This window comes from Marmota marmota, unplaced genomic scaffold (assembly GCF_001458135.2).
Source record: "Marmota marmota marmota unplaced genomic scaffold, marMar, whole genome shotgun sequence".
Lineage (NCBI taxonomy): Eukaryota > Metazoa > Chordata > Mammalia > Rodentia > Sciuridae > Marmota > Marmota marmota.
In genome coordinates this window covers 26,587,263-26,605,159 of record NW_025999853.1, presented here as the reverse complement: position 1 = coordinate 26,605,159, position 17,897 = coordinate 26,587,263, and the positions used below count along the sequence as shown (strand labels likewise).

Here is a 17,897-nt window from a genome sequence, read left to right as displayed (position 1 = left end):
GCATCGGGTGCGTGTCTGAAAGATAGCGTGTATGTTTGTGGCAACCAAGGCTGCAGCACTGGCCAAACCTGTTCTTTCTCTCCGGGTCCCCAGAAGTCTGTCCAACTGACCACACTTTCGCCTGGCAGCGCTTGGCACACATAACGCAGGGTTTGGGATCAAGTCGGTGCTAGGCGCCGCTAGGCAGCAGCTGAGCGAGCGACCACCTCCTCCGGTCTCCTTTCTCCTCGAGCTCCCCCTCCCAGGGCGCGCTTCAGCTACTCCTTTGGGCAGTCTTCCAGCGCTCGTCCTCGTCCCGGGGACTTTCCAGACAGAAATCGAAGGTGAAAGAAACAAGAGGAGGGCGGGAGGTGGGTAGGAGGGGCCTCCAGCTCTGCCACGGGTGGGAGGAGTCTCTAGCCAGTCGGGGGTAAGTGGGAGGAGCTTTCGCGGAAGATCTGGGTGGGGAAAGGGGCTGGGCAAACCCGGAATGGAGGGTTGGCCACGCAGGCGCCGGGGGCCGCGTTGAGAACCCCACGCGGGAGCTTCTGGAGTCCCCAGCCACCGCTTCTCACTTCACTGGAGAAGAGGCTGAGGCTGGGGCTGGGAGGGAGCTAATAAAGAGTGAATGTGCTGCAGCCGCTGTGGCGGCCGGAGTCAGTCCCAGCGACACCGGAGCAGTGCGCCCGGGAGGCGGCGAAGGGAGGCGGATCGCCTTGTCCCTCCCACCCNAGTCCCGCTCCTCACCTAGGGCGCCCCAAACTGCCATGGGTTAGGGTGGGGGCCGCAAGCCGCGCGAAGGACCAGCCCTGTGCATCCACCGGGGGGCGCGGAGCCCTAACGCCGCTCGCCGTTCGCGGGCGCCGGGCATGGGGAGAGCGGTGTAAGCCCGCACCCGGGAGGAAGCAGGAGCTGCGGAGACGGGCGCGAGGAGGAGGCGAAGGAGAGGAGCCGTGGATTGGAAGGACCCGAGGGAGGGAGAGGCGGGAGGGTGGGGAAGCGAGGGAAAAGTGAAGCTGGGAGGAGAAGGCGGCGGAAGGTGGGGATTGATGCTTCTGTTTTTTGTTGCCGCTGCTGCCCTCTCGTTGGGAGCCGAGCCGGAGGGAAGGCGGTGGAGAGATGATTGCAGAGTTGGTGAGCAGCGCTCTGGGGCTCGCCTTGTATCTCAACACTCTGAGTGCGGATTTCTGCTATGATGACAGGTAAGGGGGCGAGAGGAAGGGACGGTGGCTGCGTGGCCCTGGAGCCTCCAGCTTTAAGGCTGAAGGGCTTCTTGGAGGAACTGGTTCCGCACCTCAAGGTTTAGGCGACATGTAAACATTAACACCTAAAGCAAACACCCGGTACGCGAGCGCGCTGGGCGGGCTGAGGGAGTTTCCGCTTCTAGTTTGCAGCAGGTTCTCTCTCGCTTCTCGCGTGTTGGAATCCCGGCAATTTGGGAAACTGTTTAATGAACGTGTTAAAAAAACAAAACAAAAGTCTTAGGTATTCCTTGGTGCAACAAAAGCCCATTAAGCATTTTTTTCTTTTAACATATGGGCTGGAAGGAAGCAGCCCCCCCCCACCCCCCGCGCCCTAATAGATCTTCCTTTACCGTTTCCTTTTATTGATAGGACACTTTTATTTTTCGAAGTTAAAACGCACGTTTGACAGTTGCCAAAATAGTGAAAAGAGAGATCGTACTCTGCTTCAACTTTTCTCTTTTGACGTGTGCGGTAGTTTGGGCGAAGATAATGCTGCTGATTGTATCTCCCGCTCCCCAGCCTACTTCACCAATCGATTGGGCAGCACTTTATAAAAGCCTTGGCTTCCATTTCTGTTTGGGCGTTTTGCATTAGGCATTAGTGATTCTCTTCTGCTAATTGGGGAAGAAGACGCCCCTAGAGACTGAAGTTGTCTTCTGCATTTAGGTGGCTAATGAGACCCGAACTGTGTTGTCAAAGAAACTGCATTGATTCCTGGAAAATGTCACAGTTGTGCTGGTGTCTCTACCTATTTTTTAAACTTTGTTAGTGTTTAGAAGCTGATGAAAAGCTCCAATAGCCATTAGGGAAAATTCCAATTTGTGCCTTTCCGGTGACTTAATCTGATTACAATTAAAACAGATGCATAATTAAAATATATTAGGGAGAACAGCACGCCTGGCTAAACTTATTAACCGTCCTGGGGTGTTTCATGCTCCATTGAAATTAAACCATCCAAAAAGTGAGCACAGATTTACTTTGACAGCTTTTCAGCAGCCTCTCTGGGCTATGGAAAGTGAATGGATCCCCAGGGTTAGGGTGAGGCAAAGAGTGAACTTAAGCAAAGTGGTTGATACTGAGGGGAGGTGAAGGCAGACTCTTCTCCTGGTGCTAATTAGCCATATTCTGTGTTCTTTGGTGCATCCAATCTGCAGCTAAAAGCATGTTCATGGATGTGTGTTTTAAATCAGTAAGTCTTGGTTCACACGATGTCTGTTGTAAAGTTTGCTGATAATAGGTATGAGAATATCTGTCAAGTCCTTCATAATGCATTTTATGAAGTGTCTGTCAAAGGCCAATTGATAAGAAAGTACTAGTAAACATAAACTTTCCCTCAACTTTTAAACAATGTGCTGATTTTAGAAGTTACACTATAAGCTCTGACAAATGGTCATGTTTAAGAGTGAGGTGAACCCAGCTGGCTGTCTTTTGTCTAGTTTTGTGTGATGGTGCACCTGCTATTGGGCATTTGTGGAAAAAAGTCTTTGTTTCTAAAGATGGGCGACTTTTCCTTAAAACAAGCTAAGGGATGGGTCTGGCCAGTTGCTGGCTTAGTTGGGAAAAGTTTGAATAGTGAGCATTTAGACCAGTATTATAGAGTTTATATAATATAAATGATATATTATTATCTACAATACTGTCATCATTGTAGAATACTGTGATAAACCAAGCATTCCTGTTGTATGCTCTTCTTGATTGCTGTCCAGTTCTTCAAAGACTATATGTCAGGGGACTCTGTTCTTTAAAATTTAAGGCAAAAACTAGACTAAATGTGCAGATACATTTTGTCTGTAATTTTAATTATGAGTCAAAAATGTTAGAACTTTGTAACTTTGGAAGAATGGTGTGTGATGATAAATTAGTTGTGCTTTGATGGTTGGCATTTGTTATAAGTTCTTCACATGTTGTATATAGGTCAAACTGAGTGTTAAAATTCCTGACTTCTTTTTTTCTAGCTACACAGATGAATTTAGTGTGATGATTTGCCCATATCATCTAATGGATAGCATGCTCAATATGATATATAGACATTATATACCGATATAATATTGAAGGCCTGAAATATGCATTATACTTTGCTATCATTTGAAAAGGATATTTTATGCAGAATTCTTAGCAGAACTACATGTGTAACCACATATTGCTAAAAACACGAAATCTTAAGATTAGCAAGCTTTATTTTTATGTATTCTAGGAATTTTGGGATACATATTAATGGAGTAATGAACTTATTTGTTGCATGCACAGCATATTAAAGTGATTAATTGCCAAGGTTCACTGAAAATTGTGACTTTCCAAATATATTTTTTTTCTCTCTTGTATGTGAAAAAGGATAAGAGCTGGGGAGCCAAGTGGAAACTGACTTCAGGATGATGATAATGTGTTTATTTCCACTGCTCCATTTTAGACTGCAAGGATTGATGTTTAAAATGTTGCTTAAATTGTCCTCTGTGGATTCTGCTGCCCCTCAGAAACTTTTTGTGAAATACAGTTGTGTTGCTTGAAGTGAAGAGAGAAGTACTTCCTGAAGAGAGAGATGGCTCTTAAGTCTGACTTCCTTAACTAAATCAAGACTGTGCATTTTAGCCTGAAGAATCTGGCATGTATTTTAAGAGGACTTTATGTTGCTAGAGCTTAAGCATTATTGCTGTGGTACTTCTCAAAGTTATCATTTAATTTAAATATAGTGATCAGGTTTACTTTATAAACTGTATATATAATTACTTTCCAATGTTTGATGTAGCATGGTTGAAATTAAGTGGTAACATGAAACTTTCTTAAAGCAAAATCAATTTCCCTATGGTAAAATTTAATATTTTACAAGAGTTTCTGTGCTGAACTTAAGAATATGTCTATGATGTGTTGAAACAAACAGTAGAAGAGTAGCATTCACAGGATCTGATGAGAAAGCATATATGGTTTCAACTGTATTCTCCCTCCCCTTACTTTCAGTGTGGTAAAATGACTATATTAAATCTTAAATTGTGGTTAGAGTAAAATTGGAATTATAAATATTCAGTCTGCGCCAAATTTAAGTCATGTTGCATGTGACTCCTTGAAGGAAGCTCTCTCTTATTTTCTAGAGAAGCTTGGTGTTTAGTCAGTGGAAAAAACATACTGACCCCAAATTCTCTGTTCTGTCATATATTTGTTGACAGTGATATGGCAGGATTTTCTCTTCTTCCTCTTTAAAAATACTGTTATGAGTTGTTCATGGAAATAACATGAGAGGAGTCAGAGTACTTCATAGCAAACAAAGGTAATCGGTAAGCGTGTTGAAGTCTGATTTCATTTTCCACATGTTATCTCCTTGATGAAATGCCCTTTGAAGTCATACAGACAAGTAAATAGAAATGTAGCTTCTGCATGTTTTTAATTCTCTCATGAGTAAAATAATTTATGAGTTTAAAAACAAAAAGAATCTGAAATTTTGAAAGTCGAAAATATACTTGTCACTTGCCTGAATATTTTTTTCTTACTGCTCATTTTTTGTGTTTGTGAAACCCAGCCAAGATCATTACTGTTACTTATGGGCCTCTTAGTTATTATTTTGTACAATAACTATGTGAACTTTGGAAAAAAAATTTCACAGTAGAAATTTCTATTCTGGAATTAATAGTACTCAAAATGCTTAGTAGCACATCCCTGGTTTAGTTTTCATTTGGATATAAATTTGTTTTTTATAGAAACATTATATAAGATTTTATTCATAATGATTTTGCTTGACTATATGAAATGAAGGAATGGAAGATTTAAAGCCTATTAACAGATTTTTTACAGCTTTTTTTGTTTTGATACCGGGTGTTGAACCCAACAGTGCTCAATCACTGAGCCATATCCCAAGCCCTTTTTATTTTTTATTTTGAGACAGGGTCTCACTGTTTTCTTAGGACCTTGCTAAGTTATTAGGCCCTGGGATTATAGGGGTATGCCACCATGCCCAGCTAAAATTTTTTCCCCTAAAAATATTCAACTATTCCTTCTACTTGGTCTTTTAGTGTTATTGTTAGTTTGGGTTTTGACTAGGTAATAAGAATGTTTGTCAAATGATCAACCACTCACTCTGTTATTCTCTTTAAAAAGTTCTCTTTAATAGATTTGCCTCAGGCCAATCTAGTATTATTATCTAAAAAATTCAGTATGTTTAAGCATTGAAGGCATGCCTGGCACTTAGTAAACACGTATTTAGAAAGAATTACTGAAAAATAAGAGAGAAGTTTGCTTTGTATCAAAAGTTGTATCATCAGATAATTATCAGATGAAGCCAGAGAATATGGAAGTATTGTTTTATCCTTTAATTTTCTTCCCAGTTTATAATACACTGAAAAAACCAATGCAGTTGGAAGAATTTATAGGTTATGAACTATTTTATATGCTATTTTTTCCCTAAGTTTTGGTTGTTTGAACATATCTATTTGCAATTGGTTCATCTTGCACTTTTGAACAAGTGTAACAATTGTTGGAGGTGAAGTCTGTATGGATTGCTTTGCTTTACCTGCGTTGAGCCTGTCACATGGTGTTTATCATAGCAAATGTCCCCAATACAAGCCCTGATTGGACAATTGCTTGCCAGCCATCTGTCTCTTAGTTGTTTTTGTACACGCACATGCATATGTGTAAACACACACACACACATATATACACAATCATTAATTTACATTGTTGGTGCTATGGGCTATTGTCTTGTCATCTGCACTTAGTTCTTCAGTGCTAATGTGCCCCTGTGGTAACACTGAATTCTCTGCTGCTATAATTCTAAACTAGCTACAACCTTTTGGATTACAGCATGAGTTAGGAGCACAGTTTGTCTTCCTAATCTCTTTGTTGATGCTTAACACACTAAAAGCACTTGTTTAAAATGCCCGTGATAGTGTGACTGTTTATCATAAGGCTAAGGGTGCATTACCTCTAAACCAGGCAGGCACCTTCACAGTATTAGGAAAGGACAAAGTTTGCCCTAAGGCACACTGAAAAATCTCTGGTTGACAAACATACATTATTATAACTTTATTATCCTCACGCAAAGTGCTTTTAACATGCTGACATTCATCTTTTAAACTTTCTGGTTCTCTCTTGGGAGCTGGGTGTTATGTCAACTTTGCATACTTATTTTAGTGGCTTTACAAAAGTGACAAATGTGTCAGTCTTGAAGGAAAGGACCAGTGGGCTTTTTAAAGATATAAATACCTCTATGAATAGCTCTCCTTACTTAGGATATTAGTTTTTAAAGAAAAAAGTGGAGTGATATATCATTAAAACTGCTTACCTTCAGTTTTTCATAGGATGAAAGAGGTATAATAATTTGGTTATGTCCAGGTATAATTATGTGCAATGCTAGATGATTTCTTTGAAGACTTGATTTGTATGTGCTTCTGAGGAATAAACTTCTACATTCAGTAGGTCGCTAATTATGAATACTACTCGATGGGCTGCTTTTATATGTGGTGCATGATACAGCAGTTGCTCACCCTTGTTATCAAGCATGCTGCCAAATGTTGTCCTGTCTTACCACGCTAGCAGGTAAAGTGTTGGAATCTGGGACTTTTACAATAGACCTATAAAAATGCTGAGAGGTTGTCCTGTGATAGATAGACTTTCACTTAAGTTTATGTCTTTCTTTTGTTAATTTTTTAAAAAAAATATTTCTTTAGTTGTCAATAGGCCTTTATTTAATTTATTTTTATGTGGTGCTGAGAATCAAATCCAGTGCCTCAAACATTCTAGGCAAGTACTCTGCCACTGAACTACAACTACAACCTTCTTTTGTTAACTTTTAATTTCATATTCGTGTCTGTATTCATGGATATTCATATTTAAAACTTTTTGTTGGGACTCTGTTACCTTCTTTCTCAGAACATTGTGTTGTGGCTGTGACATATGGTGAAGGGTTTGCCTGGACTTATTTTTGGTCTGGTTCTGTTGACACTTTATTCATTAGTGTGAGAGCTTTGTGATATCTCTCCCAAATGTAGCCTTCCTAGTTGTCCAGGTCGCCTGTTTTCTTTGGACATCTGCAGTGACTGAACTCTCCTGTTAATCAGATTTGCCTTAACTTGACATAGGGATTAAAGACTTTTGCCTCAGAGATTTTTGGCTATATTTTCTAGGCCATGAATTCCAACAAGTTATGGCACTATGAAATTTCTTTTGATCACTCTTCCTTTGTTTTTCTCCTTTCCGAGAGCTTAGCTTTTCAATCATATTTGTCAGTTTCCCTGGCATTCAAAGTTTCTAGAATAAAAGGTGTTATTCATTTCAGTCTTGGAGAAAATTTTCAGGATTATTTCTTTGGTTTATAACTATGACCTTTTTGCTTTACAGATAAATGGGAAACAAATAAATTTATTATACAGCAGAATTTTGAGGAAGCAAGAGCATTGAACTGTTTATTTTCAAAATTGGATATTCAAGTTATTGTCACGTTTTTGGAGTTTATTTTATTTAAGGACATTTCATAAATACAGTTAATTTATCTATAAAAGTATATGTTTTATCTATCTCTATCTATCTGGAGATTGAGCCCAGGGGTGCTTTACTATCAGGCTACATCCCCAGTCTTTTTTATTTTTATTTGAGACAGGGTCTCCTTAAATTGCTGACTGACTCCCCTGAGTTGCTGAGGCTGGTCTTGAACTTGTGATCCTCCTGTCTCAGCCTCCCTAGTTGCTGGGATTATAGGCATGTGTGCCTGGCATACTCCTTTGAAGGTTATACACACGCCACATTTGTTTAACACTAAACTACTGTATCCATGTTAGAAGTACTTTAGTGTTTGACAGAGGAAATGCTGTTTGCTTATGATAATTTGACATAGACTTTTGTTTTTTGATTTCTTCACTGGTGCATTTTGTGATATCAGAGTGAGTCAGGATATGAAGCGTGGCATTGAGTGTAGTTATAGTCAAGGTAACTGGCTAAATTACATGATTTGTCAAATGAAACACACATTAGTGCCCTTGAAATTGCAGCTCTGTGCTAGGTGTTTTGGTCAAATAAAATGTTTTTGTCAGATCTCTTTGTTTTTTATTATTAACCTTCATTTCTGTGTAATTTATTATAATAAATTTATAATTATTGCTCAAAGTATCTAGTCAGAAAATGATATGACTATAGGCATACAGTCATGGTTTATTTAACTAGGGAATGCATATAAAAAGATTGCCATGGGTGAGGGGATGTGATGGAGATTTGAACTGAAAAAGTCACACGTTTTGATAATGAAAAGTGCTTTTTTTGGTAATTGTAATTCCAGAGATTATTGATTTCTTTAATAGTAGGTAAGTTTCCATAAGTTTGACTCTACTAACCTACAAATTCTCACTTGGCATCCTTTTGGGGTATTTTAACTTCAAAGGATATGTTATGTACTGAGGAGTGGCCACTGGGGCGCAATATGGCTCTTGACATTTTGAGCGGTGTTAAATGATGGATGAAAGTATTTCAAATAGCCACGTTTCAGCATTGGTTAAAAAATCCAGTGGGAAGAATGGTGGTCCATATAACCCTGCATACTTGAGATTCTTTGGGTATTAATTTTGAATGCATTTCACAAGTTTATTTCTTACAAAACATATTTAGGATAAATAAGACGAGTAAAATTTTTACAGTTGTGTCTTATGAAATTTTATTTTATTTTTCAATTGCTTTGAAGTATTCTGTGAAGAAGTGGAAAGGAGTCAAACCATGATATCAGTTTTTTTTTTCCCATGGTATCAGTTTGGTTATCTGTTTATGTTAATAAGGATGTTGTTAGAGAGCATATTGTTATGGAGCTTCTGTTGTAAACCCAAGATTCTAAAACCAGTGTTTTAAGAGAGGCAGATAAGTGAAAACACTTTGAGAAAAGTAAACATCTTGTTTTTGTTAATTTCCAATTTGTTCCACAGTGAAAACATGTCTACCCTGCTGTCTTTGTCTGTTAGTGGTGTTTCTTGGATTAAATATGAGAGTCAATAGTTAAGCCCTTTAGGAAGGCTCCTCCTGAGGGAACAGGGACTTACTGGATGTCTGTGCATGTTGAAGTGACAGCCCTGTATATTGTGTCCTCTGCAGGGGGTGCTGTAGGTGGTAGCCATAGAGATCACATTCACAGGCCTGGCTGCCTTCCTCATTGTGGGGAAGATGTTTGTCATTGCAGAGACATCTGGGAGAGGAGGTTCTCAAGGTGGTACTGGCAGCTGTAGTGAACCTGTACTGGTTCCTTTGGGACATTTTTCATTTCTCATTGTTTCCTACACTGTCTTTTGGCTACTCCTATCTTCCTGTTTTCAGGCTCTTAAACATATAATTGTTTAGTCTGCTACTGTTGCTGCTGCTAGGTTTTGCTTTTGTACTGAGGCTTGAACCCAGGGCCACAACACTGAGCTACATTTCTAGTTTTAAAAACATTTTTTTTTTTTAAATACTCCCTAAGTTGCTTAGGCTGGCCTTGAACTTGTGATCCTCCTGCCTCAGCCTCCTGAGTGGCTGGTTTATAGGGGTGCACCCATGTGCCCCTTGGCCTGCTGCTTTTAATATCTTGAGGTAGAATATTTGTGTCCAAGTCTGTTTTTTCAAGTATGTTCCCTTTAAAACAGGTTGCTTTTCTCCTCCCACAAATAATTAACTACAGGACTAGTCTCCCAAAGCAATTGAAAAGAGATCATTTTGACAAAGCAAGCTTCTAATGACAAGTATTCCAACCAAAAATATATAGAAGAAAAGTTTTCAGGTGATGAAGAAGTTTAATCAGGCAAAAAAGACATTTTTATTTGCAGAAATTGGCCCTTTAGAGGGAAGCAATTATTTATAGCTGATTTGAAAAACTGGTATACCTGAATTCATCTGGTAAACTGCATTTAAAATAGGAAGATTAGTCTTGTTATACTATTGAAGGCAAAAAAAAAACAAAAAACTTGTACTGAATTATGTCACTGAATGTATATTAATGAAGCATGGTTTTCTAGTTTAACTCTTCTAGGGAAACATACTGCTTTACTCAAAGAAAGTGAATTTGGGATTTGAATAAAAAGTCTATAAAGATGTCAATGTGCTGAAATTACCAACTATAGTTAAAATATCTTATTAAATGTGATTGCTTTAGGATTGTGTCCTTCCGCCTCTGTTTGAGTCTTTCTTTTTTTTTCCTTTTCAAAACAGTGTTTCTTGATTTTGTTCTATATTAAAGAGAAGGTTCACTGTTTTAAAGCCTCTCACATGTCACCAACATGAATAATGTCACTATTTCTATGAATGAATTTTTGATGGCTATTTTTAAATGCTCTAGTGGTTGATGTTGAAGTTGCCTGTGGTTGTAGACAAGGGGGTTTAGAATGGTCCTCTCTTGTAGTTTGCTTCCCTGTGTTCATAAGGGTGATTTCGTTTAAGGGAAAAAATAATGAAGTCAGCTGAAACCTCCAGTTTAGGGTTAGTGTTAGAGGTTGTTCCAATGCCTCCCTTAAAAAGCCTTTGAGATGAGCACTTGCTAACTCTCTTTGTATATATGTGCATGTGATTCTAGATCAGCTCTTCCTAAACTTCAGTCTGCATGGGAATCAAAAGCAGACTGTGTCTGAGATAGGTCTGAATTTCTGCATTTCTGTCATTTCCAGATACTAAAGATGCGATAGGCTTATGAACCGCACTTTGTGTAATAGGCTTTATTTTATTTTAATATATTACAAATCAGCGCAGTGATTTACAAGACCTTGGGAAAGGCTGCCTAAATTCCTGGGTCAAAAAAGGTTGAGGGTAGGTGTTTCTCTTCTGCCTATAAATTTAGCCAAGTTATTCAATCTCTGCTTCAGTTTCTTCTTTTACTGGCTCCATAAAGACATCTTCCATAAGTTGATCATATGTATTTGAATTTTTAAATTTTTTTTCCTTTGGAACTGTGGATTGAACCCAGGTGCATGTAAACAGAGTCATATCTCCAGCTCTTTTTTTTAAAGAGAGAGAGAGAGAGAGAGAGAGAGAGAGAGAGAGAGAGAGAGAATTTTTTAATATTTATTCAGTTTTCGGTGGGCACAACATCTTTATTTTTATTTTATGTGGTGCTGAGGATCGAGCCCAGCACCCCGCGCATGCCAGGCGAGTGCCATTACCGCTTGAGCCACATCCCCAGCCCCACCCCAGCTCTTTTTATTTGAGACAGGGTCTCACTAAGTTGCTTAGATCCTTGCTAAATGGCTAAGGCTGGCCTTGACCTTGTGATGCTCCTGCCTCAGTCTTCCGAGTAGCTGGGATTACAGGTGTGTGTCACCAAGCCTGGCTAGTTTTTAAATTTTAAAAGGTGAAAAGCATGTTAAAATTCTAGGAAGTAATCTGTATTGAAATATGTGTCACCATCATATACAAGAATATCATCTTTGTAACATATTGTATTCTGATTTTGACAAACTGATGTAATTGCCTTGGTATAATCCTGAGGTCTAGTTCCCTTGGGGCAAGAGAAAAACCTTTATTGGCAACAAGCTTGGAGATGAGAACTTTCCAAAACAAAACAATACAACACAACTGTCTTGGTTGGGGGGTGGGGGTCACAGGCCAAGGCTTATGTAGAAATTTGGGGGAGATATATTTTTAGTCTGCGACAGGTGCTTGGAGGCCAGGGTGGTCATAAATTTCATGGTATTCTCCTTTTCTGACCCACATTCAAATATTTCTGAAGTTTACCAAATGTTCTAGGTTCTGTAACTCTGAAGAAAAGTTACTAATTAGAACATTTCTTGTTTCAGGAATAGCTAATGTTGCTGTTAATATAAAACACCGGAGAACAAAAGATAACTTCCCAGAGAACAGTTTCAGTTAGGTAGCTTCAAGCAGAGGAATTGTCTCATCTATAGCAGAGATATTTGGAGACTAATAATATATTGCTCAGCTACAGTTACCTGAAAAATTAATGATTTTAAAAGCTATCTAAAAGCAAGTAAAGTTAGGTTTTTGTTGTTTTGAGTTTTTTTTCCCTAGTATCAATGGACTTATGAATTGAAGAGGTCCTGATGCCGAAACTGGGTCTCTCAAGTTGGTGTCTTTATTGGTTTTTGCTTCTGTTGAACAATCTATTTTAAGAAAATTTGGCTTGCATTTCATGAAAACTTTATAGACTTCAGGCAGGCAGCAAACTATGCAGTTTAGAGTGAAAGATAGAAATTTAGAAATGATATGGCAACAGGCATTTAGATAATGATATTAGGTGCAGGTTTCTACTTAGGATTAGAAAGGCTTGGGCCTGGGTTGCAGATGTAGCTCAGTAGTAGAGTACCTGCCTAGCATGCACAAGGCCCAGGATTGATCTTCAGCAGTAGGGGGTGGAAGTCAGAGAAAAGGAAGAAAAGCAGGTTTGGACCTATGATTTTTTTTTAAACCTGGTGCACTTAAACTGTAATCTTCAGGCACCTTGGGGGATTTTTGAATAGGTGAATGCCTCATAAAGCTGAAGTTTAAATGTCCTACTTACAGAAATCTTTTTAAAGATCCCATGCAAAACCAAGATATATTTTCTTTGTTCTTTTAAAAATATTATATGTGCTATGTATTATTGTAGTATTGAGGTAGTATTGTGAACAAACACTACACCAAGAAAAAAGGTTAGGGTTTTAGTCTTGGAATTATCATTTGACTAGCTAAGTGCTTGAGGTCCTGGCTCTCTTGAACTCTATATTTCAATTGCTCAGGAAGAGAAAATAATAATAACTGCTGACCACAGAGTGAGGATCAAATGCAATGGTATGATGAACGTTCTCTGTGGTTTTAAAAAGCTGCATAGTTACATATTTAGATGTAATGTGTTGGACTGGAGGGCTGAATGACTCAATTAATCACTGGACATGGAGTGTCTCACTCTTTACCTGGGAACAGAGCTATGCTTTACTTCCTTGTTGTAGCTAAAATTTTCAGTCTATAGTTGAACTCCTGTTGTTCAAGCTTTTATTGCATATCATATCCTCCTCCTTCGCCCACCCAACACCTCTGCATCTTATCTTTATCCACTTGTGTGGCCAGCGGTCAGCAGTTCTTGTTCTCTTTCTTTTCTGTTGCTTTTCCTATGTTTTTGGTCTCTGTGCATGAAGGCTTATTTAGACATTCTAGCCAGTCCTTCCTTTTGAGGGTAAAATGAGTAATTTGGGTGCATTAGGTGTGAAGAATCTTTGGTTCTTCTTGGTAGAGTTGGTTGTTACTGGTACTATTGTCTCCTTTATAGACATTCCTTTTTGTTTTGGGGGTAGATTCATATTTGGTGCAGTTCTGATGGCCCTGTGTTTAGGAAAGCTGTAGGATTGATAAGCCAGAGTTTTTCTGCCTTGAGGTATTGGTGTTCATCAGTAGTATGTTGAGAATTTGGAGTGAATGTGCTTAGCATGTGTGCTGAAAGGCAGTGTCGAACATGGAGGCCTGGTGGTACGCATTGGTGATTATGAAATAGGACTTTTTCTCAGAACTTTTCAAGCAACAGCATGGCAGAGTAAAGATTTTAAGAACTTTGGAATCAGACAATTTAGAATTCTAATTCCAGAACTGTTTCTTATTTCATGGTGATTTTGATTGTGTTGATAAAAGTCTTTTAGCCTATTTCCTCTTCTATACATACAATGAGGATGGTTGTACATAATATATGGAGTTATTGGGAGCATCCAATGAGGTAAGTTATGTAAAGAATGTGGTAGTATATTCAGTTTTGAGGGTATTAATTAATTATTTCTCTTAATCAAGAAATTATCTTTGGGTAGGCATGGTGGCACACATCTGTATTCTCAGCTGCTCTGGAGACTGAGGCAGGAGTATCACAAGTTTGAGATCAGCCTGTGCAATTTAGGAAGAATATTTCTCAAAATTAGAAAATAGAAAAGATTGGGGAGGTAGCTCAGTGATGAGCGATTGCTTAGAATGTACAAAGACCAGGATTCAATCTGTGGTACCATTAAAATAAAAAAGAAAGAAAATGATCATTAGCTGTGTTGGTGACAGACTAAGAAAACACTGTATAAGCACTGGGGTTGTGGCTCAGCAGTAGAATGCTTGCCTAGCACATGGGAGGCCCTGGGTTTGATCCTCAACATCACATTAAAAATAAATAAATAAAATAAAGGCGTTGTGTCCAACTACAACTAAAAATAAATTAAATACTTACAAAACAAAACACTGTATAATAACATCTGAAAAATTTATAAAGCATATTAGAATTTTTCTTAAAAGCAAATATACAAAATTTAAACATGTCTAACAATAAACTTGGTATTTCAGAAAGCATAACTAAAAAGGTCCAATGAGCAATAATAATTAAATAGTAATTTTGAAATTTAATTTTCATCCTGAATTCTAAACTGAGAGAAACTTATCATTATACAGACACTTGTACCCATGCGTGCATGCATACACGTGTAAATTTTGTTAAGAAATTGCAGGGAATAGTTAATCAAAAGTATATGGAAAACATAACAAGCTGTTTTCCATAGTCTTTATTGTAATTGACTTATTCTTTTTAAATGGATGTGTGATATATAAAAACATGTAAAATTATGATTTCTTAGCGTTTTAAAGAATATTCTACTCTATGATATAAAACAGACAATGAAATATCCCAATGAAAATATGTAGTATTTTTGATTCTGTTGGAAAATATGATGTTAAGGGTTATCTCAAATCTTAGGAATATGTTTGTATACCCTTAGGTTTATAATGTAATGAGAAGAAATGAATATGAAAACTCTATTTGAAATTTTCTTTTATTTTTTATTTTTTGGTATCAGAGATTGAACCCAGGGGCGCTTAACCACTAAGCCACATCCTCTGCCCTTTTTTATATTTTATGTGAGGCTGGATCTTACTGAATTGCTTAGGGCCTCTCCAAGTTTCTGAGACTGGCTTTGAACTTGCAATCCTCCTGCTTCAGCCTCCCCATGGTAGGGATTACATGCATGTGCCAGGGCGCCTAGCCTGAAATGCTTTTTGGGAATCTTTTTCTCCCTCTCATTGCTTGCATTCCTACCAGGACATACAATTTGTGTTAATTTATTTACAAATAGTTCTGCTTTTAAGAATTTTGGACTATCTTTTAGTTAAAGCAGATTTTTCACATATTTGCTTTACTATTTTGCTAAGAATTACCTATTCAAAGAGAATACATGTTGCCTTGAAATACACTTGTCCCCATTCCTCTTCCCCCAGAAAACTTTCCCTCCTGAAATACAGGTAAGGTAAGCAGGTTAAAGGTGAGCCATTGTCATGTTGAAATCAGGCTAAATCTTTAAAAAAAATCAGGTGTGTCTCTGATTCCTGGACTCCCTTCCAACTTAGTACAGGTCACAGTTGCATAATGATGAGGTTGGATTTATTTGCCAAAGAAATACTCTTGAAATTGGCTATTTGGGGCACTTTATTATGCTTTGAGTTAAAATGTTGGCTACATTACCACACATACCATGGGAAGTGGGACGAGTAACACCACACACTATCTCAACTGAAGGTGTTTACCTCAGCTACAATCCTCATTCATTTTTATTGCTTAGGTGTTACCTTATTCTCAGTTGGATTGTTTATTCTGTTCCTGTTGATAACTAAATTCTAACAGCAAGTGGCAAACTCCTAAAAGTGAGAGCACTTTTGATTCTTTTTGGAGAGCAGCCTAGTTTTCTCTAATGTACATCTGTTCTATGGAACATTTTTAGAATATTCAGGTGAAGATTTGCCTAGTATTTTAATACACTGGATTCTGATAATTTTTTAAAAAATACAGTCATATTGTTTTGAAGTTATTAAAGCCAAGCAACAAATAGATTTTGCCGAGATTTTATGATTCTCAGCTTTCTGGAATTAATTTTAATTGGTTTGAGAAACCCATAATTCTTGACCTTATTAAACGTGCTTCCCCTGTAAATTTTTAGAACAAAAGTAAAGACTAGCAATTGTGTTTGGATTGGAAGGTATGATTATTTAGATGAGGGAGGTTAAAAATGACATCTCTATAAATGAACTTTGATGAAATTGAGAAATTGTTCTGAGGACTTTGCCCCTTTCTTGTTTGTGATACACTGCTTTCCTTTGGGGGAAATTTGGATGGATTTTGTCTTTGTGGGTGGTCAATAGGCACTGTAATGGAAGGTGGATAGTTGTGATTGGGATCTTTTGAAGTTGAAAACCATGGCAAATAAGTTCCTTGAGGTGAAATTAAGACATGTTGTTAGAATGGAAGTTCTCTAAATCCAACGGTTTGTGAAAATAGCTATTTTTAAAAGAATTCTGAGGTATATTTTGATTATATACTGAATGGGTGTGTATTATAAAATTGTTATTTTCCCTATTTTTGCATATGGAAACTGATAGCTTGTCTGTGCCTCTTTCTTTTTCTTTTGATACTGGGGATTAAACTCAGAGTTGCTTTCCCACTAAACTCCATCCCAAGCCCTTTTTATTTTTTATGCTCAGACAGAGTCTTGCTAAGTTACTGAGGGTCTTGCTAAATGGCTGAAGTTGCCCATGCATGAATTTGCAATCCTTCTACCTCAAACTCCCGAGTCCCTGGGATTACAGATGTGCACCACCAGTCCTGTCATTATTTGTGTTTAAGAAAAAAGGTATCATCCAAGCAAAACCCTATTTGCTCATCTTTGTTTATTTGGAATTTGAGTTCTGAGAATTAATTGGTTAATTAAGTGTGTGTATGTGTTTTTGTATGAGGTTTATGTTTCAATTTAAAGCCCAAGAGAGTAAATTTAATGTAAATCAGACAATTTATTCATTAACTCCATACCTTGTAGATTTAAGGTAGACCCTGGGTGATATTAAAAGTCTTTGGCACTCTTCACCAACAAATTCATATTCTCTTTCAATAGTGCTATTGAGAAAGAAAATTATGAAAGCAACAACAATGATATGGAGATCATTGTCTTTATATTTATGTCAACTAAAAAGAAATAATGACATTTGCTAATGCCATTGTAGATTTTTTTTTGTTGTTGTTGTGTATTCCCAGTGCTCATCTCATGGGCCAGAAATGGCTGTTGTTACTAGAAATGATGGAAGGAAAGGTAAAGCAAGGGTGCGTTTACCATTTTCAGTAGCCTGATGTTGCAGATTATAGTGTAAAAATATAGTAATTCTAGTCAAAGTTTGGGGGAGAGATTTGAGTTTGGTTTGTTTTAAATTCAGGAAATCAGCTCAAATAGGCATTGGACTTTCATTTAGAAGCATGTCATTCTTGAAATTTTCTGTCTCCCAAAAAAGCAGCAGTGTTGGGTGTTTTCAGCTCAAATCACCCCTTTGTTCTGATGGCAAGCATTTCTCTGGGTGCTTAGCTGCATCATACACCATGTCGGCTGTGGGGCAGCAGCCCTGAGCAAGATGAAGTTTGTAATCTTAAAGAGCACAGGGTCTGGTTGGGGGCTGGAGGAGGTAGAGACTGGAGTAAACAGGAGTAAACAGGCATAGTTACTGGAGTAAACAGGCATAGTTACTGTAGGATTCAGATATGGTTAGGATTCTAAGTGAGTACATAAGGAGGCCCTTGACCCAGCCTGGGAGGGAGGAAGGCACTTGTGAGAGATTATTCTTGAACTGACTCTTGAAGGATAAATAAGAATTAGCTTAATACAGATGAAGGAGGAGGAGGAGTGTTTGGGAAACAATGTGTAGAAAGAGAAAGGCTTGGTGTCTCAGAGTAGGGCACAAAGCTAAAGGAGGGCATGGGAAGAAGGTGGA

At 38.2% G+C, this 17,897-nt stretch overlaps 1 protein-coding gene across 2 annotated transcripts in view; it reads left to right on the top strand.

The window, feature by feature from the left end:
- Window positions 1–548: 548 nt before the first annotated feature.
- The window catches only part of Tmtc2 (transmembrane O-mannosyltransferase targeting cadherins 2), a 377,339-nt gene continuing 359,990 nt past the window's right edge, over window positions 549–17,897 (top strand). For both annotated transcript variants that reach the window (XM_048804528.1, XM_015482959.2), the window contains exon 1: window positions 549–1,181. Coding sequence is in view for 1 of the 2 variants with exons in the window: in XM_015482959.2 (XP_015338445.2) it covers window positions 1,099–1,181 (83 nt within the window). In the remaining variant the exon portion in view is untranslated. The remainder of the gene's footprint in view (window positions 1,182–17,897) is intronic.